General features: G+C 36.9%; 1 protein-coding gene across 1 annotated transcript; it reads right to left on the reverse strand.

The window, feature by feature from the left end:
• Positions 1–2,129: 2,129 nt before the first annotated feature.
• Positions 2,130–24,458, reverse strand: slc25a22a (solute carrier family 25 member 22a). Its single transcript, XM_084396427.1, has 11 exons — positions 24,339–24,458; positions 12,350–12,500; positions 9,728–9,853; positions 9,587–9,642; positions 8,294–8,384; positions 7,699–7,756; positions 5,577–5,637; positions 4,063–4,210; positions 3,821–3,975; positions 2,562–2,637; positions 2,130–2,472 (listed from the first exon to the last, which is right to left on the reverse strand). Exons 2-11 carry the CDS (start codon positions 12,367–12,369, stop codon positions 2,319–2,321), a joined length of 945 nt encoding a protein of 314 aa, XP_084252553.1. The 5' UTR covers positions 12,370–12,500; positions 24,339–24,458; the 3' UTR covers positions 2,130–2,318.
• Between the last annotated feature and the right edge of the window lie 76 nt (positions 24,459–24,534).

The raw sequence follows: 24,534 nt of genomic DNA on the forward strand, positions 1-24,534 counted from the left end.
ACACAGGCAAGCTTTATCTCGCTCTAGCCGACGTGCGAGCGAGAACGTTGTGTTTTTGACTCTCCACAACGGGCTGCAAATACGAAACGAAAGCAAACATTAAACGAGAACTACAACCTGAAACCGTTTCGGGTTTTCGTTTGGTTGATTTGCTAGTGCACGCGTGAACTAAAAGCTCACGATTCCAACACTGATACATCGCAGGTCAAACGGTGTAAACTGGCATATTAATAACTCTTCCAGATGCCAAAAACATAAAAGGATCGGGGAGGTGTGCAAATAAGCCATCGTATACAAAAAACAATAATCATAACATCATCTGCATGTGTGCAGTACACAGTAATCAACAATGATCACACAAACAATCAAGACACTGATAAAACTATCCATACAAATATATAGTGAGATATACTATAAGTGTGTTTACATCTAGGATTATCAATAAATATGACTTCAATCCAAAGTCTGGAACGTCACTCCGTGAGTGTGTGCTTATCGGATTCTCCACAAAACTGGAATGACTATTAAAATTCAGACAAGGCATTAATATTCATAATTATTTAGCCCCGCCCCCCCATCATAGATTCACTTACAATCAATATGCACGTTACTTTGGCGTCAGCATGTTGTTATTCTTTCTCAAATCTGATCCGACAGATATGAACCTAAAAATCTAGGGGGTTGTGAACTTTTTGTAGTGGGATATCTATAACTAGCTAACGTTGGTTCGCAGTGGGTGGGACACAGCTTTGCTCATGAATATTAATTAGGTGACATGACATTTGAGTTGGTGCGTAAGCATGTTATTTATATACTATTATAGTTTTTATTAATACTTTGAATCAGCTTTTTTAAATTCAGTTTTTATTTTAATTTCCAGTCATTTTTCTGTGTTTCTGTCATTTTTAGTTTTTGTTATTTTAATATTTAATATCTAATTTTCATTTAGTTTAAGTTCTTCATCTAATATTTTTATTACATATTATTTTATTTTATTTTCAGCTTGATTCCAATTAACAAAACTGTTTTTAATGTTTTAGTCAGGGCTATTATTGTAAAATTATTATTGTAATTAAAATAGCAATTAAAATAATTATTATAAATATCGAAACTAAAAACATTTTTGTTATTTGAATTCAAATAAACATTAACTGAAATAAAATAAAATAAAATAAAATATACAAAACTTATTTTTCAGCTAGTTGCCAAGGCGAAATTCCCCAATTTTAATTTAGTAAAAAATACAAATTAAACCTGAAATATAAATGAATAAAAGCCATATAGACATATTAAAATAAAAACATACAAACATACAATTACAATCGAATTCAAAATAATAATAAAAACTATAATAACATCTAAAATAGCACTGGTTTTGGGTGCGATAACTACTGTACACTTTGTATGACATTTCATGTGTCCCATCCCTAAATAATTAGTGAATTTGCATACCCAAAATGTATTAATTAAACCTCAAACTGCCTACAAAGGTGGTTTAAATGAGTTTTTAGATGGTATTTAATGCTATTTCGCCGTTCTGACTGCAAATAACGAAACAGATTTGCGTCGTATAATTTCTCTTGTGCCGTGGCCATGCAAAACGAATCTCTTAATCTATAATAATCATCTCCCGAAGTGTGGGAACTTTCGGGAAGTTTCAATAGCGGAGGCATTTCCATTTGGATTGGGCCAATTTGAGAGATGCTTTCAAGTCTAATTCACTGATACGTCTCTCACAGCTTTTTAGAGCCGACACGTCATTTCGCTGAATAAAGCCTTGATATGCAGAAACATATGTTACTCTCAGGTCAGCGCACACACACACACTTTTCCTCAAGGTCGTTCTGAGCCCGGAGGAAAGCTGTTCAGGGTTGGTCGAAAAAGAACGAAAGATCAAACTAATCAACATTACACGCCCTCTTGTTCCAGGAAATTAACAATTAAAAAGAGCTGATATTTCACTACATCATTAACAAGAGCTCTACGAATCAAAGCGTCACGATTGATCGCTGATTTTACGCTTTAAATGTCTCGAGATAAGCCACGACAACTTCCCAGATTAAACGCTCATGAGAGGATATGGTTTTGTCTCAGCGCGAGACCGGACGAGACAAAAACAGGCAGCTTGGCAAACACAACCTCACTTTATGCTCAGTATTAAAACCACCACATTCAGATCAAAACACACGACACGACAACACACTATTCAAATCAGTCAGACTGCTAGGCGTCACGCTTTGATCCTTGGATAATGACGAGCTGTGAGAGAGGGCGGGGAAACGGACTGGTGCAGGGCATTATGGGTCGGGAATGATCGGTTAGTTGTTCTGTTTGGGCAGAAGGCTCAGGATGTATTCGCCCACACCGAGGAAGTAGATGACCTGAGCGATGCCGAAGAGCGGCGCGATGACCAGAGCTCGACAGTACGCGCCCTTCAGGAAAGCAGTGGGACCTTCGTTGCGTAATATCTTCCTGTGGTCACATGGGAAAGAGGGAATCGTTTTACCCCAAATTGTACCCAAATTGCTGTAATCGCTGATGTGGTCACGTGATGAGCTCACCTGATGCAGTCCGTCACGCCACTGTAAGTGTCCTCTTGACTTCCTCGTGTTAGCGACTGTAGTCTCGTCTTTATCACTGAAACACAGAAGCCGTTCACGGTCACTTGTGAAACCGCACAGATGTTGCACAACAACACACACACACACACACACACACGCTCGTTTCTAAAGCTATGAGCCGCTTCACTGCTAACTAACTGATCAGAACAGGGATGAAACTTGAGATCTCTAGGTAAGATGCAACTCAGTTCAATGTTTGACATTAGCATGTGTATCGCACATGTGTATGATGGGACAAACTAATTTTGAAAAACAAATATTTAATATTTAGTATTTAAAAAAATATATAGATTTTTTTATTATAATATTGAATATTCCATAGTAAAATTTGTAAAAAAAAATATATATATTAAAAAAAATAATATTGAAAAAAATAATATTGAAAAATATGTAATATTCAGTTATAAAAACTAATATAATATATAATTTTATATAATATTTAATATTCAGTATTTAAAAACAAATATTGAAGAAATATTCCATATTAAAAATTCAGTATTTAAAAAAATAGAAAAAACAAATATTGAAAATTTTTCATTATTTTATATTCAGTAATAAAAATAGACAAAATTAATATAAAAGTATTTAATATTCAGTATTTAAACAAATTAAAATAAATATTGAAAGAATATCTAAAAAAATCGACAAAACTAATTGAAAACAATACAATATTTAATACACTGAATTAATAATATTCAGTATTTAAAAAACAGAAACAAACAAATATTGAAATATTCGATATTTAATATGCAATAATAAAAAGAGACAACTAATATAAAATAATATAAAAATAATCAATATTCAGATTTAAAAATAAATAAATAAACAAATATTTAAAAAGATAAAATAATAAATATTAATATTCAGTGTTTAAAATATAGAAAAATATTCAATATTTAATATTCTGTAATACAAAAGACATAATAAAGTATTATTTTGAACTCTTTTACTGATATTTTCAGTGCTGAATGAAATGTATTTGTCATTACTCTGGCCTTGCAGCTGTGTATGTTATCTCGAGTGTATGTTTTTCCACAGAGCATTCTGGGATTCCCTTTACTGCTAAATTAGGCTGAAACGGAATAAGGAATAAGGAATAAATCTTCGCATCGGGTGTGTTTCTAAGATGGAGGCTCTCTGGAACAGAGCAATCACATTATGGTGCACTCTCGTGCTAAACCGTGAGATGAGGAGCGTACCGTCCACAGGGTTGACGGCGACCGCAGCCGTGCTCCCCGCAGCGCAGCCCGAGAGGAAAGACACGTAGAACGGTGCGGGACCCTCGCCTCCTCTCTTGCCCAGGTTATTCAGATTAGCAAACAGAGGGAAATATATGATAGAAAACGGGACATCCCTGAAGAGAAGGGAAACACAAAGCTGAAGTATTGGCGCTGCTCTCTGTCAGTGTTTCTGCTATGATATTGGAGTGTGTGTCCCTCACCTGAGCAGCGTGGCTCCCAGGCCCTTGTAAAGTCCCGCGATGCCCTTTTCCTTCAGTAACTCTCTGGTGAGTTGCATAGCAGTGGGGGACTTCAGCTCTACGGGGCCCCCGGGGGTCACAGCCTGAGGCATGAGCTTCCTCTGGGCCGCTGCACACACACACACACACACACACACACACACACACATACACGCCTAGTTCAACTACACAAACATAATCCACTTTATTTTATATGAAATGTTCCTTAACTTTTAAGCTCATCTCAAAACAATTGTTGGAAACTTTTTTGCTTATACTTTCAGTACCACTGACAATGACTTAATATTCAGTATTTAAAAAAAATAGAAATAACATTGTATTGTAATAATATTGATAAGATATTCAATATTCAGTATTTTCAAAAGGAAAAAATTTATAATATATAATTTTTTTATATAATAAATAATATGCACTATTTTAAATAAGATTAATTACTGATGACAATGACTTAATATTCAGTATTTAAAAATAGAAATAACTAATATTGATCAAATATTTTATATTCAGTATTTAAAAAAATAAACTGAAAAAAATCTCTAATTTTTCATATGCTAAAGATAATATTCACTACTTTAAGATTAATTACTGATAACAATGACTTAATATTCACTATTTAAAAAATATAAATAATAATAATAATGATTAAAATATGTAATATTCAGTATTTTAAATAATAAAAAATCAACACTGAAAAAATTCTATATAATTTCAATATACAAAATAAATAAAATTCACTATTTTAAAATATGATATGATAAAATATAAATATGATTCAGCACTGATGACAATGATAATATTCAGTATTTTAAAAAAGGAAAAAATAATATTGAAAAAATATTTATTATTTAACATCCAGTATTTAAAAAATAAAAAATGTAATATAGAAAATGTGTATATTTATTTTAATATTTATTTTTATGCAATATTTAAAAAACAGAAAAAAAACAATACTGAAAATGATAAATTTAATATGAATATACTGAATAAAATATCCAGTATTTAAAAAAATAAATAATAATAATAATAATATTGAAAAATATTCAACATTTAATAATTAGTATTTTTTTTAAATATGAAAAACAGATATAAACTATATAATATTTAATACACTGAATAAAAAGTATTCAGCCGTACTCATAATATATAAATAATATAATTATATACTATTGCTGACAATGACTTTTTATATTTACAGACACATTTAGCGGGACTACACTAAAAACCTCTGCTCTGTAAGAAATGTAATTATTAATTTAGCAGATGCTTTTATAAAAGTGAAATACAAATAAATACCACATGTGTTGCTTATTGTCAATAAAATTACAAAATGATGTGAAATCTGACACTAGTAGGCCTGATGCACAGGGAGAAGTGCTGCAAAGTGGCCAGAAGGTGGCAGTGCTTCATCTCTCTTCTCTGTCCTGTGTCTTGATTTCTCACTTCATTCCTTCCTCTTTTATAGTGTCGATTCTTACCGATTCTTCCAGCATCTTGCAGCTGAATCTTTAGCATCTCCATCGGTGTTGTAACGATGACCTGCAACACAACACAACAAGGTTAGAGGAAACTCACAGCCAATGAAAATGAGGACAAGCACATTTAAAGGGCCACACACGTATTCAAATCAACCACGAGGAGTTAGAAGTCACAGACGTGACACCTAAAGCCAGTTGCAAATGGTTAAACTGCCTTTAAAAGACATTTTACACCGACGTCTCTCCTTTAGCTTACCATAATTAAGCCTATCGGAGCCTCTGCCGTCTGGAAACCTGTACTTTATGCTACTACTATCTTAGAAAGGAACAACCACACACAAAAACATACAATTAGCATATCCTCCTACATGCTGAGGTTCAAATGGGTTCATAAAATGGTATCTGCAGCCCATTTAACTTCTGTAATGTGACTTATTTTTATATTTTCTGAAGAAATATTTTCTTCCTGTGCAAAAGAGGTTGCGACATCAGCAGAACAGACGCCACGGGGGAAGAGTTTGTGTGTGCTAGCGCGGCTGTCGCTGGAGACACAATTACACCTTTCATCAAATCTGAAGGGGTTTGCAGGACAGTAAGTGGGTTATACTGTCTGTTTGCAATGTTCATCCACAAACCTGACTCGGCACTATAGCTGATGGGATTATTTGTGTGTATATCGCCTGTCTTAATCCAGAGTCTGCTGTAATCTCATCATTTAATCCGACATGGTTATAAACCTGTTCATTGACAACAAGAAGACGGTCACCTCTGTCACATGACTGGATCACTATGTTGTGTATAACTCAGTCAGTCAATAAAAGATGTCAATAGTGGAACGCAACGCGATGCTTAGTGCACGTAATTGCTACTACAACCACTTTATTTTCTCCGTCCGTCTGAAATCAATAATCAATAATCAATATATCTACACAACTTCTGAGTACTGCATGATGTTACCTCAGTTTAATGCTAAATTAAAGTACTTTGGTTCTGCATTCGTAACATTTGCATCCGAGCTGAGGTTTTTAATTTGTGTATTTGCTTTAAATAATATGTATTTTAATATAATTTATTTAATATATGTATATATTTTTAAGTTTAGTATGAATTTGTTATATAACAAGAAATTATGTTATATATATTTTTTTATATATAAAATTATATATATATATATATATATATATAAATATATATATATATATATATATATATATAATAAAAAACATTCTAAAATATATATAGAGAGAGGGAGAGAGCCATATGAAAAATTGAAATACATGAATAATTTAAAATAAAAAATATAAATTTATATATTAAATATAAATATAAAATTATAAAACTTAAAAATAAGTGCTAAAATTAATAAATATAATAATTAATAAAAATAAATTAAAACTAAATAGAAATATTTTTTAAAAAGTAATAAAAATGGAATAAAAACCATAAAATAACTAAAACTTCAACTAAAGTTAAAATAAAATAAAAACACTACTACAAAAATAAATGTATAAAAATACTACTGCTGTCAAATCGATTAATCACATCTATAAATACATATGTAAATATGTAAATATATATATACACACAAACATTTATGTTAGATGCAAATAATCACCATTAAATGATTTGACAGCACTAAAAAATACTTAACAGCATATAAATAATACTAAAATATTAAAATAAAATAATACTATAAATAAATGCGCCTTTTGTCTTTTGGTTTCCATACAGCCTTTTTCATGCTATATAAATGATATGAAATATATGCTTTTGGTACACAAGGGGTGTTTTAGTATCGCGTCATGGAAGAACACACACATTAGCAATGAAGCGTTCAGAATAATAAGCAAGACCTGGTTCTGAATAAGCACCTGCTTCAGGTTGAACGTGCTCAACAAAGGCTGACGGGGGCAGACGAGCTCACGTGTGTATAATGTGAATGCTTAAAGGGAGTGTGTTTGTACCCTTAATGCATCAGTGTTTTGTCTCAGTGATCTGTCTGCTGCTGAATCATCTGTGTGCACACGTGAATAAAATAACAGTGGAACATCTATTAATGGAGGCTGAAGCATCAGATAGATAACTGAGATGTGTGTGTGTGTGTGTGTGTGTTCACACTGACCTGACATGTTCCCGCCCCGCAGCCGGCCAGCATCTCTCGCAGGAGAGTGAGTTTCTGCCTGTGGGAACGACAGATGAATTCGCTCATTATCAGCACACACACACACACACACCGAGGGTTGTTAATAATTCACACTTTGACTCGACGGCGGTGGTCAATAATTCACCGGTGCCGTTTTCGGTCACCATGGAGGCGCAGCCGAACAGGGCATTGTGGGTATTGTCAGTGTGCTTCAAGCCCTATTTAATATTAATGTCGCTCTGGTAATGTAATCCCGTGTGCTGAATTGATTGAGATGTCTGACAGTGTCGGTATGTGACTACCGTGGCTTGTTAGATGGTAATACCACAGTATTTTGATGTGTACATTTGTTGCTGTTTGAATACCATATTGATAGCATGGAGAAGAGAGAATGGTGAGCTGTGTTTGTGAATGTGTTCAAGGTCGGGAAGGGAACCAACCAGTGTGTCAGAACAGATGATGATGTGTCAGAGTGTGTGAATGGGCAGAATCAGCTTGAAATGCTAGTCATCGTATTTATATTGATTTGTGCATTTGCTGTATGTGTGTGTGTGTGTGTGTGTTTATGTCTCACCCGTCCTTAGAGAGGTGAAATCTGAAGAAATCATTCGCTGCAAGCTTGATGGCTTTTTCTGGAGTGACGAGAGTTAAGTTCACCGCAGCACCTGAGAGAGAAAACACACATATTCAGTTACACCTTCACTCTCACAATAATGAAAGTAGTGCTTGTCAAATCAATTAATCGCATCTAACATAAAAGTTTGTAAATACAATACATATATGTGTGTGTGTGCGTGTATGTGTATATATACTGTATGTGTGTGTGTGTGTGTATATATATATACTGTATATGTGTGTGCATATATATATATATACACACACACACACACACACACTTTGGGACGTCTGCCTGCCTTTACATGCACATTAACTTTAATGATATCCCATTCTTAATCCGCAGGGTTTAATATGGAGTTGGCCCACCCTTTGCAGCTATAACAGCGTATACTCTTCTGGGAAGGCTTTCCACAAGGTTTAGGAGTGTGTTTATGGGAATGTTTGACCATTCTTCTAGAAGTGCATTTGTGAGGTCAGGCACTGATGTTAGACGAGAAGGCCTCCGCTCTAATTCATCCCAAAGGTGTTTATCGGGTTGAGGTCAGGACTCTATGCAGGACAGTCAAGTTCCTCCACACCAAACTCGCTCATCCATGTCTTTATGGACCTTATGTTGGAAGTCATGTTGGAGTCATGTTGGAACAGAAAGGATTCATCCCCAAACTGTTCCCACAAAGTTGCGAGCATGAAATTGTCCATAATTAGCAAAAAGTGCTTTACACACTGCATCTGCCGCTTTGTATTGCACTTGGTATAATGTAAGACTTGGATGAAGCTGCTCGGCCACGGAAACCCATTCCCCTGAAGCTCTACACACTGTTCTTGAGCTAATCTGAAGGCCACACGAAGTTTAGAGGTCTGTAGCTATTGACTCTTCTGCACACTGTGAGCCTCAGCATGCGCTGACCCTGCTCTGTAGGATTTTACGTGGCCTACCACTTCATGGCTGTTGTTCTTATTTGCTTCCACTTTGTTATAAGACCACTAACAGTTGACCGTGGAATATTTAGTAGTGAGGAAATTTCACAAATGAACTTACTGCACAGGTGGCAACCTGGTACCACGCTTGAATTCACTGAGCTCCTGAGAGCGACCCATTCTTTCACAGATGTTTGTAGAAGCGTCTGCATTCCTAGGTTCTTTACTTTTGGCAATATAGTGTGTATTATATTTACAAAGTTTTATGTTATATGCGATTCATCGATTTGACAGCACTAGGTGAAACACTAACATGTAAACCTGCACTTACCCCTGTACATGCCGAAGTATCCCTCCGACCGGATGGTCTTAATAAGGCAGTCTGACCTGCAGAGCACAGTATATCATTCACATGTGAAACCTGACGAACTGAATCTTCTATATGATTCGATTCGTCTTTTTGAACACTCACATGCTGGTATAGAGACGGCATCCATTCTGCTGGTTCTGAAGGCGAGTCTTGGCCAGATCGATGGGAAACACGCAGGTAACGCCGATCAGTCCCGCCACACCGCCATTTATTAGCTTGGCAGGCAAACTGGAGCAAAGGATGAGAGGAGATCAGACAAATAAAAGACCAGGGCAAAAAAATCATTCATTTAAAGTGGTTGCCAGGGCATTACTACGCAGTTGTTAGGGTGTTGTGGGTGGTTGCCAGGGCATTACTACGCAGTTGTTAGGGTGTTGTGGGTGGTTGCCAGGGCATTACTATGCAGTTGTTAGGGTGTTGTGGGTGGTTGCCAGGGCATTACTATGCAGTTGTTAGGGTGTTGTGGGTGTTGTGGGTGGTTGCCAGGGCATTACTATGCAGTTGTTAGGTCGTTGTGTAGGTCGTTGTGTTTACTATGTGAATGGCGTCGGAGAACTGAAGGGAAGAGAAGAAATAGTTATTTTTGTTTTTTTTGCACACAGAAGGTTTTCTCATTGCTTCATAACATTAAGGTTGAACCACTGTTGGAACATGGACTATTTTAATGATGTCTTTTATTTATTATTATTATTTATTCATTTAGCTGACGCTTTTATCCAAAGCGACTTACAATTGCTATATATGTCAGAGGTCGCACGCCTCTGGAGCGACTAGGGGTAAAGTGTCTTGCTCAGGGACACATTGGTGTCTCACAGTAGATTCGACCCCGGGTCTCTCACACCAAAGGCATGTGTCTTATCCATTGCGCCACACCACCCCACACTGTCTTCACTACCTGGGCCTTGAAAGTTATGAGTCTATGTGGGGTCAGAAAGCTCTCGGATTTCATCAAAAATATCATCCAAAGATGAACTGGATTTACGGGTTTGGAACGGCATGAGGGTGAGTAATTAATGACAGAACTTTTTGGGTTAACTAACTATATAAAAATTCAGTGTTGCCATGTTTCGAACACCTTGTTCTTATTTTATTACTGACTGTTTACTTGTCTTTTTGTAAATTCAATTCAGTTTGAAATCAAGCTTCCTTGTGCTGTGTGTGAGCTATTGCAACAGCGTTACCCTATTGTAAAGACAAATACACAGAGAGAGCAAATGTTTAAGTTGGATTATTGTAATGGTCATTGATCAATGTTTAAATATGTAAATAAAAGCCTAAATTAAAATCCGTTTTGAAGCTTGAAAATAATGATTGCCTTGACAAAATGGATGGACAAAAATGTAGATATTAAAATATCTATATGGCAATATACAGTATGTGGTGATTTTCCTGATGGTATTTAAAATGATACTGAATATTGACATTTTTCAAGGTGTCGTATTGAAGTTAGAAATTCCAGTATCATAACCACTAATTAATGTCCTTCGTCAATAAGGTAAAAATGTGTTGAAAGTAGCTATTTTCTACATAGATCTATGATTTGATTGAATATTTATTGGTAATACAATACCTATCGCCGGCTAAAAAAGTAACTAGTACTCTGAGTAGTTTTTGAGAAGAGTAATTTGTACTTTTACTTAAGTAATTTTTTGACACCAGTACTTTTACTTGTAATTGAGTATTATTTCAGCAGTGTAACAGTACTTTTACTTGTAATTGAGTATTATTTCAGCAGTGTAACAGTACTTTTACTTGTAATTGAGTATTATTTCAGCAATGTAACAGTACTTGTACTTGAGTATTATTTCAGCAATGTAACAGTACTTGTACTTGAGTATTATTTCAGCAATGTAACAGTACTTTTACTTGTAATTGAGTATTATTTCAGCAATGTAACAGTACTTGTAATTGAGTATTATTTCAGCAATGTAACAGTACTTTTACTTGTAATTGAGTATTATTTCAGCAATGTAACAGTACTTGTACTTGAGTATTATTTCAGCAATGTAACAGTACTTGTACTTGTAATTGAGTATTATTTCAGCAATGTAACAGTACTTTTACTTGTAATTGAGTATTATTTCAGCAATGTAACAGTACTTGTAATTGAGTATTATTTCAGCAATGTAACAGTACTTGTACTTGTAATTGAGTATTATTTCAGCAATGTAACAGTACTTGTAATTGAGTATTATTTCAGCAATGTAACAGTACTTGTACTTGTAATTGAGTATTATTTCAGCAATGTAACAGTACTTGTACTTGTAATTGAGTATTATTTCAGCAATGTAACAGTACTTGTAATTGAGTATTATTTCAGCAATGTAACAGTACTTTTACTTGTAATTGAGTATTATTTCAGCAATGTAACAGTACTTTTACTTGTAATTGAGAATTTCAGCAATGTAACAGTACTTGTACTTGAATATTATTTCAGCAATGTAACAGTACTTTTACTCGTAATTGAGTATTATTTCAGCAATGTAACAGTACTTGTACTTGTAATTGAGCATTATTTCAGCAATGTAACAGTACTTTTACTTGTAATTGAGTATTATTTCAGCAATGTAACAGTACTTGTACTTGAGTAAAAATTTTCAGTACTCTTTCCACCAGTAGCTAAGGTGTGGTTTTATGCACATTATTATGATGTTGTGTGGTTGCTAGGGTGTTGTGCGGTTCAAAAAGTCTAACTCCAGTGATGCTTGACTTTTTGCAACTCACCTGATCTGTTTGTCAGCCATTTATCTGGGTCCCTGTACTTCTTCAGTGTGTGTGTGTGTGTGTGTGTGTTTAAGGCGTCAGTCGGCACGTCTTTGCAGATTTCTCAGAGACTTTTGGGATCTCAGTCCATTCGCCTTCCTGTGCCAGATATCTGAAAGACATGGGAATAGAGAGAATGATTGAGTGTGGTTATGATACAGGTGTCATCTCTCTCTGTTTGACTCCAGGAATTCTTCACACTGGACTCTTTCCTTTCCTTCTCCATCTGTTCCTCTCATCTCAGGAACAACTATGTCTTATTTTTATTCTTATTAATTTTTGTCGGTTGCACAGGAAGTTTAAAATAGCTTACACTATCTGATTGATGACACACACACTGAGCTCCCTGCCTAAGATTTCAATTAAATTTCAATTCAATGTATATATAAATCACATTTAGAACAACCTTAGTTGGCCTAAGTGCCACTACAGAGCTCCTAAAGGGACATGGTGGTGGAAAAAAAGTATGAGATGGGAGGAAAAATAATAAGTCAATGCTTTTGCGTTCTCTCGAGAAGCTTTGTGTTCGATCGCTTTTGAGGACATTGCTTGCGAATGCAAAGTTTCTTGGGGGAACGCAAAACCTTTGCGAGAGCGTAAAAGCATCAACAAATAATTTTTCCTCCCGTCTAATTTTTACCATGTCCCTTTAGGAGCTCTGTAGTAGCACTTAGGCCAACTAAGGTTGTTCTAAATGTGCTTTATATCTAAATTTAATTGAAATTTAATTTAAATCTTAGGCAGGGAGCTCGGTGTGTGTGTCAAGAATCAGATAGTGTTTGAGAGGAACATCTGTGTGTGTGTTTCCTGCTAATCATATGTGGAATTTGAACAACTTGAAGACAGTCAGTCTTCCCCCCTCGTCCCTCCCCTCCGTTCAGCCAATCAGCTCGTCTCTTTCACTCCGTCCCCTCCCTCTCTTCCTTCTCCTCTCCACTGATGCGTTTCCTGATTTCTGCTGACTGGACTGGACTCTTCTACCTTCAATTCTGCATTTTCTCTGTCTGGGTTCCTCTTTTTCTTCACTCATAGAGAGTGGATGCACTCGTGAGATTTACCATAAACATTATTATATGTTAGATCAGCACTAACCAGCACAAACCAGTTTGGAAATCTTGTGTTCCTTTCAGCAGGACTGTTATTTTTCCATCCTGCTGTTTTTAACTTGTCTCAGTATCTTCCTCATGATTCAAGAGAATATCAGGTCTGTTTTGACTGGCACAATGTTCCTACTATCAGTGAACACTAAATCACAAATATTTAATGTCTCCCACAAGGTCTCAAACACATGAAGGACCAGCAACACTGAAAAATGATCTCAATTTTTTTCAGTTTTTTTTTTCTTCTGCTAAAAAGAAATAGTGACTTTTGCTGAGTTCTCCTGATTCTCAGATTTTCCTCATGAGAAAAAGACTCATATGTCTCTCGAGTTTTAGAAGAGACTGTCTCTTAATAGGGTTTTTATAGGAACTCAGACATGACCTAGCCACCAGGGCATCCCCCAAGAACAACATTTTCCTGGTTGCATTCGCACTGCCAGAAGGAACGCTGATGTGACGTAAGCCGGCTGACAGCGACGTCATTTAAGCTCGGCATTCAACAACGTCAAGAACTGGAGGATGGAGGACGCTGTGATCAGAGCTGTGTTTTTATTGTGTGTCATAGGTTTCGTGATGATGAAGATGGAATATAGACGTATAAGGGTGTGTTCACACTTGTAATTCGATTCGCTTGATTCGTTTTGTCCGGACCAAAAAAAAAACACACAAACATTTAGTCCTTGTCCGCTTAGCGTTTACATTGGCATTTTTAACATCGAACCTAAAGGCATAGATAATATGTTCACAACTTGATCCGAACATCCAAAACAATGCTGTGTTTTGGGATAAATGCACTCGTTGTGTGTGCGTTGCTACATATGATGGCATTTTGACCAGCTAAGAACTCGTGAAGAGCTTATAAAATGTGTAAATAAGTCAAAACTAGTGGCAGGAATCCCTCCGTCACACACACACACACACACAGATCTGCTGTGAGGAGACGTGGTTCTGATCCTGTACTGAACTGTGATGGGAAAACATTGCGACTATGATGAGCAAAAACATGAGGATTCTGTCCTTTTTAGGGTCGGATCTTGTACATCATGTCCTGTTTTTGGTTTGTTAACATGTCTTTGGTCCATGTAGACTCTACCACTGCTATGCTGATGACACACAGCTCTTCCTCTCATTTCAACCAGATGATCCCACAGTAGCTGCACGGATCTCAAGCTGTCTGGCGGACATCTCGACATGGATGAAGGAACATCACCTGCAGCTCAACCTGGCAAAGACTGAGCTTCTCGTCCTCCCTGCCAATCCGTCTCTACAACTCGACTTCACTATCCAGCTAGATTCAGCATCAATCACCCCATCAAGGTCGGTCAGAAATCTTGGAGTAATACTGGATGACCAGCTGACCTTCACAGATCACATTTCAAAGACAGCTGGATCATGCAGGTTTGCGCTGCACAACATCAGGAAGATCAGGCCTTTCCTAACTGAGCATGCAACACAACTTCTCGTCCAGGCCCTGGTCATCTCAAGGCTTGACTACTGCAATGCTCTTCTGGCTGGACTTCCATCATGTGCAACTAAACCTCTACAAATGATTCAGAACGCTGCAGCTCGTCTTGTCTTCAACGAGCCCAAAAGAGCCCACGTCACCTCCACTTGCTTACAGATCTATCACAGGCTCAGCTCCCTCCTACTTTCACTCACTCCTACGAGTCTGCATCCCTACCAGAAGCCTACGATCGGTCAACGAGCAACGTTTCGTGGTTCCATCACAGAGAGCCACAAAATCACTTTCCAGAACATTCTCATTCACAGTTCCATGCTGGTGGAACGCTCTCCCCACCCTCATCCGGAATGCAGAATCCCTGACAATAATCAAAAGACAACTGAAAACCTATCTCTTCCGTGAGCACTTTTCCTTTTCCTCTAAATCCTCGCTTATCGGGCTTATGCTACTCTGACCAATGCCTGAACTTCGTATTCTGAGCACTTCTTGCGTTGTTTTTGCCTCTTCACGATGACTCGCTTAATTTAGTCCTAATTTGTAAGTCGCTTTGGACAAAAGCGTCTGCTAAATGTAAATGTAAATGTAGAAGCGGAGCGAGACTCATCTTTTTGGCATCTCGGTCTGCTTATTTGTTGATGCACCAGGGTTCAGATGGCAGCGTTCACGCTTATTCAAATGAACCGCACTAACAGAGCAATCACACCAGGGTTTGTTTTAATCCAAACAAACATGCCAAGTGTGAACACACCCTAAGTTATGCGATTGAAAGGGCTAAGAGACGAAATCTCCTTCGACAATTTGCAGTGCTACATACACTCACCTAAAGGATTATTAGGAACACCTGTTCAATTTCTCATTAATGCAATTATCTAATCAACCAATCACATGGCAGTTGCTTCAATGCATTTAGGGGTGTGGTCCTGGTCAAGACAATCTCCTGAACTCCAAACTGAATGTCAGAATGGGAAAGAAAGGTGATTTAAGCAATTTTGAGCGTGGCATGGTTGTTGGTGCCAGACGGGCCGGTCTGAGTATTTCACAATCTGCTCAGTTACTGGGATTTTCACGCACAACCATTTCTAGGGTTGGAAAAAGAGGCTACAATTTGCACAAGCTCACCAAAATTGGACCGTTGAAGACTGGAAAAATGTTGCCTGGTCTGATGAGTCTCGATTTCTGTTGAGACATTCAGATGGTAGAGTCAGAATTTGGCGTAAACAGAATGAGAACATGGATCCATCATGCCTTGTTACCACTGTGCAGGCTGGTGGTGGTGGTGTAATGGTGTGGGGAATGTTTTCTTGGCACACTTTAGGCCCCTTAGTGCCAATTGGGCATCGTTTAAATGCCACGGCCTACCTGAGCATTGTTTCTGACCATGTCCATCCCTTTATGACCACCATGTACCCATCCTCTGATGGCTACTTCCAGCAGGATAATGCACCATGTCACAAAGCTCGAATCATTTCAAATTGGTTTCTTGAACATGACAATGAGTTCACTGTACTAAAATGGCCCCCACAGTCACCAGATCTCAACCCAATAGAGCATCTTTGGGATGTGGTGGAACGGGAGCTTCGTGCCCTGGATGTGCATCCCACAAATCTCCATCAACTGCAAGATGCTATCCTATCAATATGGGCCAACATTTCTAAAGAATGCTTTCAGCACCTTGTTGAATCAATGCCACGTAGAATTAAGGCAGTTCTGAAGGCGAAAGGTGGTCAAACACAGTATTAGTATGGTGTTCCTAATAATCCTTTAGGTGAGTGTATAATCGAGGCTGAGAAAAGAACACAACGGCAGGTAAATAATGCATTGCTGTTTGCCATGTTCGTGGGTAAAGTATATGTAAACTGTGTTTCATATGGCGTGCCAATCAACGTACACTTACGTCACTGTAGTTCCTATTGTGCTCGATTAGACCCTAATCTGAAGTAGGAACTCATTTAGTCCCCCTTAAACTAAAATCACTCCCAGTTCCTGTGATGCGAACACGCCAAAAAGTGCCAATAGAGTGTGCAGATATGACATCACTTTGTAGGCCAAAACTTAGCATTTTAGCACTTCCGGTTCCATCGTCCTGAAGTCAATTGGGTTTTTTGAATGGGATTTTGGTTAAATGGCTGAAATAAGGTCTGTGATGAACACAAGCTCAAGACACTTTCACGTTTTATTCAACGGCGGATGAAAAACCTAAACGAACATTAGAAATGTTGAACTGGCAACTAACTGAAATAAAATAAGAACTAAAATAACTAAAACTGAAATAAAAAGCTAAAAAGAAATGACAAAAGGCACATAAAATGACTCAAATTAAAATGAAAACTGAAAATATTAAAATAAAAGCGATTTTAAAATGCTACAAAAGTATAGAAATAATACTAAAATAACACATTGAGCATGTCATTAACTTTCTTTTCTTTTTTTTAAATGAAAAACATCTGAGATAAAGTGGATACTTCAAAGAAATTGTCCATTAAGACTCCTGTAATAAAGAGTAATATCTGAACAATGAAAGTTTTCTTCATGAATGTTTAGCTTTCGGTTTCAATAAATAGAGGAAGAGAAGGAGCTGTGAATTATGTTTTTGTCTAAGTAGTGGTTTGGTCTTGTGACAAGTCCGATGACAAGATATCTGTCGTTCTGCGTGTCTTATAATCAGCAGAAACAAATCAAATTTTCTTCAGGCCACAAACAGGCTCAAACTAGTCTCACGTACCTAGAACTCTATAGCTAAACAACATAACTGATCAACTGATCATTTATTTATAATAAATACCGCAATATTCCATAAATTGCCAATATTCACGATGACTTTAAATAATAGCATGGTTGTTATCTTTACCTTACTAAAAAGGTAACAACTTAAGATATCATAAACATTATATACATAAACATCATGATTTTGCCTGCTATGAAACAATGTGTATTGTGAAAAGTGCTATATAATTAAATTCGACTTGACGTGATTTGCCTAAATCAATGCCACTGAGGAGAAAACAATGTCAATGAATGGGCACTTTCAGCAAACCCTGAGCTGTTACCCAGCATGCACCTGCACCAGTGTGTGTGTCCACTTTAAAACCACCATAAAGCCACTCTGACCCCCATTCAAACTCCTGAGACCATCGGAGAGGAATAAAAAAACACTCGTCAACTACCACAAGAACAACTACGAGCTGCTAATGCTGCTCTGATCCTCATGCTCTCCGTCACTCGAAACACTGTATTTCTACACAACAGAACTGAGATAGTTGCCATGGAGACGGACTGAAGATGGCATTAAAAATTCTCTGAATGAGCGCCAGAGATTTCCACACGTCTTACAGCAGATTTCAAGTCTGCTGTTTACATGTGTGTGAATGTAATTCCCTGGTGACTAATGAACGTATAGAGTTAATATGTTCATACACACGTCTGCGCTGACTAACAGTCAATATGAAGACAATAATCAATCACTTATACTTAGTTTTACACACACTTTCATTCAAAACAGTATGATTTTTTTTAAAGAAATGAATACTATTATTCAGCAAGGACGCATTAAATTGATCAAGTGACAGTAAAGACATTTATGACGTTACTGTTACAGACTTCCACTCCACAGAAATCAGGTTTTTTTTAGCTTACTATTAATCAAAAATATGAAGCAGCACAACTGCTTTAAACATTGATAATAATAATAATAAATGTTTCTTGAGCAGCACATCAGCATAATGATTTCTGAGGGATCATGTGACACTGAAGATTGCAGTAATGATGCTGAAAATTCATCTTTGCATTTGAACATATTCACATAGAAAACAGATATTTTAATTTGTAATAATGTTTCACTGTATTTTTGATCAAATAAATGCAGCCTTGGTGAGCAGACTTCTTTCATAAACATAAAAAAATCTTACCAGCCCCAATCTTTTGAACGATAATGTATATAAAAATACCCTTTGATACCACATGCACCATGGTATTCTTTAAAGTACAGTAGAGTACCAAATAAATACCATGGTACATGAATTTTAGTACCATGGTATCACCATCTGATCCTATCTCTGTACCTCCCCAGTCATTTATGTATGGCATTTCCATCTTTCTTTTTTTTTTTTTATGGCATTGTGCTATGTCTAAAATCAAAAATACACCCATGAACGTGTTGCGTCTCTGCCAAATGGAGGGATGCAGAGAGAAAGAACGAGGATGGAGGAGTGTAAAGAGAGAGTGAAGAGGGAGCTGTAATGAGAGACAGCTGGTGGGAGGAGAGAGAAGACGGAGGGAGGGAAAGATGGAGGGAGAGGAGGAGGAGAGGAAAGTAGACAAACCAGACCTGAGAACACAAGCAGCTGGTGAAGCCAATGTGTGTGTGTGTGTGTGTGTGTGTGTGTGTGTGTGTGTGTGTGTGTGTGTGTGTGTGTGTGTGTTTAACATCACAATCATTCATTCTGGACATGCCACAGTTTCTTACTGTAGACTCACCCCAAGTAATAAGTTACAAGTTTGCAAAACTCATACATTTTAATTGCTCTTTTTAACTTAAAATGATCATGTAATTGCAACTTAAATATTTCTTGTAGTAAGCTGGAAAATGTTTCTAGTCCGTCATTTATGAGCATCAGCTGGTCAGGCAATGTTGAATGACCTCATATACATCGTTACACCTGTTAGAAAGTATAATTTATTAAAACATATTGAAAATATATACATTGCCGTACAAAAGTGTGGGGCTGGTAAGATATTTTAATGCTTTTGAAAGAAGGCTCTTATACTCACCAAGGCTGCATTTATTAGATAAAAAATACAGTTAAAACTGTAAAAATGTGAAATATTATTACAATTTAAATAAATGTTTTCTATTTAAATATATTTTAAAAATTAATTTATTCCTGTGATCAAAGTTGAATTTTCAGCATCATTACTCCAGTCTTCAGTGTCACATGATCCTTCAGAAATCATTCTAATATAATTTATGATTATTATTGAAAACAGTTTCACTGCTTCATATTCATATTTCACTGCTTCATATTTTATGGAAATAGTGGGATTCTTTGATGAATAGAAATAACTCCATCTATTTGAAACAGAAATCTTGGTAACACTTTCCTTAAAGTCTTTATGTCTAATGCATTATAAAGGTATTTATAATGTATGTTATAATGCATTCTTTTTATATATATAAATAAGTGAAATGTTCATATTTGCAGATTCCTTGTTACATCTGAAATAGTTTGTTTGTCATGTGTTTTAATAAATTATACTTCCTAACAGGTGTAACAATGTATAGATAATTATTATAATGTGTTATAAGTGTTATTATTCATGAGGTCTTTCAATGCATCATAAGGTGCTTTTATAATGCATTTGCTTTTATCTCAAATACTTTTATAATGCATTATATACATTATTACATTACCGAAATCTTTTCTAACATTATAAATCTTTACTGTCACTTTTGATCAGTTGAATGCGTCCTTGCTAAACAAAAGTATGGATATGATTGTTCTTTACGCTGCTATGATCTGGTTTTTCCAGCAGGGAACAGCTGTGTCGGCCATTCCTGAATCCAGAGGAAATCTGTGTGCACCTTTGACCAAACCGCACCCGTCATTCATCTGACTGATAACAGATGTGTGTGTGTGTGTGTGTGTGTGTGTGTGTGTGTGTGTGTGTGTGTGTGTGTTTAGCGTCTGAAGTTCAACGGAACCTGGATGTCTTGAAATGGCTCATCTACAGTGTTTCAGTCTCTCGGTCCTCTCCTCATCATCTATGTCTGATCTAGGGAGGTTCTGCTGGATTGTCTTGAGCAAGTTTATAAAAATTAACTGTCCAAATTAATTAATGGCTAAAATGCATCAGTTTCATAAGAAAAAATTGGCAGCCAATGAGATGTACTTTGGATAAAGGCGTCTGCTAAATGATTAAATGTAAATAAGAACAAATTGTGTGTGTGTGTATATATATATATATATATATTTATTTTACTTGTTAATTTTGAAAAATATAATAAAAAATAAACTAATAAAGAGAAAGAAAGAATGAAAGAGACTGACTCAGCGTTTAGTCGACTCACAGTCAGAGTTTGAGCAGTGTATCAGTGTGTGCAGAAAAGAGCCGACAGTGATGAGTGTGTGAGTGACTGACTGACTGAAGAGCAAAGACAGATTTATTGAGCGTCAAGAGTGATAAGATGAGAGAGATTAATATCAGACACTGAGCTCTCACTGTCGGCTGGTTAATTAGCTGATGTACAGTACTCTCTCTCTCGTGTGTGTGTGTTTGTGTCTATGTGTGAGTGAGTGTGTATGTGAGTAGGTGTGTATGTATGTGTGTGTGTGTGGGTGTGTATGTGTGAGTGAGTGACTGAGTGTGTGTGGGTGTGTATGTATATGTGTGTGTGTGTGTTTGAGAGTGTTCAGACTGTATGCTGTTTCACTCTCGCTTTCTCTCACGATGCTCACTATTAACTCGGTAAGAATTTAAAGAAGGGTTTAAAAACATATTTGTATCTAATTATGTCGACACAAAAATCAAACAATATTAAAATATAAAACCAAAATAAGCAAAATAATATAAATACTTATTATTTTGAAGTGAGAGACCATGGGAATATCTTCATGCGGCAGTGACTGTAGGACAACTTACAAGAAATCTGTTATCTGCAAGGTGTTCTGCTCCTCTTAACTAGTGACCTTTGCCCTGTGAGCAGTCGTTTAACTTACACTAAAGGTCACCTGAGACACACATAGTAAAGGTAAAGATTAGTCAATATGAGGAACAGCCAAAGACAGCAAATACACCAATTATTTCAAGCCAGATTAAACAACACAAATGTACCATGGTGTTTTTAAAAAATATATATCATGCTAAATATCATCTGAAAGTACCATAGCACTATTTGTAGCTCAATATAGTATCATTTAAATCCCATGGTGTATGTGTATTGTAATAATGCAACACCATATTTACATGGTACTCCAGAGTAATGAATACCACGGCACAGTAATGGTAATGCTATGGTACTTTAAAACAGGGGCGGACTTTACCATTAGGCAAAGGTCGGCAATTGCCTTGGGCCCCGAGCTACCTAGGGGCCCCCAAAATGCCCTATTAACTTATGCTTAAGTTTTTTTGTTGTTGTTGTTTTTTAAATTATATATTTCTAAAACTCCATTTGCGAAAAATGGCATCAATCATTAGTGTCGCAGACAGGAGTGGGCCCCCCCGCCTCACTACATTGGACTATTCCATTATCTCACTTTTACTGCGCATCTGCGAAAGTGACAAGGCTGTGCCAAAAAACTGACGGAGAAAAATAAGTGATTGACAGACAGAGTGTACAGAATAGTAGACAGAGTAAAAATTAAGCGAAGCTAGCTACCCAAGCGGTGCTGAAAAAAGGAGGAAGCGGGAGGAAAGCAAAAAGTCCAAAAAAGTGCGCGGCGCGAAAGATAAACAACACGCAGTAACAGGAGGACTGGGAAATAGAGCAATTGATCCCCAGAGCAAGACGAGTCTAAACGCGAAAATTTAAAGTTTCGAAGTTACCCAAGCGGCTCAAATAAAAGAAAAAAAGTTAAAAGACGCAGATAATAAGTAGGCTATTTGGGAACGCTGCCAAAGATGACAAACTTTTTATGGCTACTGTTGGGGATACAGATCAGGAACAACAACGTCCAACGCACAGAAAAATCGTGAAGCAAAGAGGACACGGAGATCGACAGACAAAACTGAGCAGTTTATGAATCATGATATTTTAAAAAATCTCAGCTCGCAGATTCTGTCAATTCTATTACGAAATTCAAACAATAAATAGGCTACCGTTTTGCCGTTTTAATGTGACGTGACAGATTCCTATAGCGGCACATGAACTGATCTAATTCTAAAAACTACCTAATAGTAAATAAACACAAATTAACAATGTTGAAAGATACCGTATAACTTACCGACATGTAGCCTATATTCCTCATTCATAATATTGATCAATAAGTGTTTTTCAACTGCGGAAAGAGGTAAAACAGCTGGAGAACAATCGCCACATAACATTTACCCCAGGAAAGCCATTTAATTGGCTAGAAAAAAAAGAGCTATAGAGAGTTTTTGGCTAAATATGTGTTCTATATTACTTATTTTAACCTTAAATTATTTTCTTGAGAAAAAGTAACGCCTGCCTTGTGAAACGTTACCTAATATTTATCCAAATTAGTCAATATTGAATCAAATCACAAGAATTGAATCGAAATGGTGAAATTTAACAAGCAGAGAAAAAAAAACAAAAAAACATAGCTTACCAGAAATTGTACCATGTAAACATTGTAACATGTTTCTGTTTAGGAGTAAAGAAGTGTATGCAGGGTTTAAAGGGGACGTTTTTTTCTCCTCTCTAACCTTTACTTCCCCGTAGATTAGCTTTACCTGCCTATCCACCATTCAGTAGGTACATATTTTTTTCGTTCTCTTTTAAAGATTGGATGGGTAGGGGCCCATAGCCTACCTTCGCCTTGGGCCCCTGATTTGCTAAATCCGCCACTGCTTTAAAAACACACCATGGTACTGGAAATCGTGTATATTATGGCATTTACATGGTATTTCCAGTTTAATTTACATGGTATAATCCAGTTTTATAACGATGGTCCATCATGTCCAAAATCTCTTGATAGCCTACTAGCTATTTTTTGTAAAGGCCGTTTGCTTTTAGGCCAAGGACGCAATTCTTTCATCACTGGAAAACTTATAGCCAAAATATACAGAAGAAAAAAAACGAGTGAAGAAATATTTGCAGTGTCTAAACGAGGTCGCAGAGCCTCAGATGACATAATTCTGCAGCAGAGAATCCTGTTTAAATCTGAGACTCCAGAGCGCGCACGTACGGCGCATCGAGAGCGCGCGCGCCGCAGCGCCCTGATGTTGGTGATGATGATCCGCTGCAGATCTAGACTGTGTGTGTCCGTCTTAATGCTTCTGATCAGATATCACACACCCGCGTCCGTGGAGCCGGTTAATCCCGCGGGGATCGAAACCCAACTAACGCACGATCAGAAACAAAAGCACGCAGATGAAACGCGCACCGCTGTATGATGAAAAACAGATGTTCGCGCGCGCGGAACGCAAACTAGAACACCGTTAGAATTAACGAAGCTGTCAGAGAAGCGCGTTCTCGTTTGACGGTTAGGTTTATCACATTCGCGATGATGAATGAAGGAATTGTGTTTTTCCAAATAACGGAAAACGATCCGCCGCATCACACCGTATAAACCGCTGTACCGTTATTTCTGTTTCTCCTGCTGACATGATCAAATCCTGAATAACTGAACTACGTTTCCTTATGCAACACGAATATTAATATGATTAGGATACAAATGCTGGTCTTATAGAAGAGAGTAACAGCGCTACTTACAGGATCCTGCTGTTTTTTCCCGTTATTCCGGATTATTATGGCTTCATGTGATGTTCCTCCTCCGGTGACGGGGTGATATTAGTTAAAGCTGCCGGTGTTACTAGCGTTCGTGTGTGTTTGGAGGAAAGGGAGGGAGTAGAAGCACGACACGAGTCAGCGGGAGGAGGAGGAGGAGAGGACGGGAGAAAGTGACGCC

This window comes from Rutilus rutilus, assembly GCF_951802725.1.
Source record: "Rutilus rutilus genome assembly, chromosome: 23".
Lineage (NCBI taxonomy): Eukaryota > Metazoa > Chordata > Actinopteri > Cypriniformes > Leuciscidae > Rutilus > Rutilus rutilus.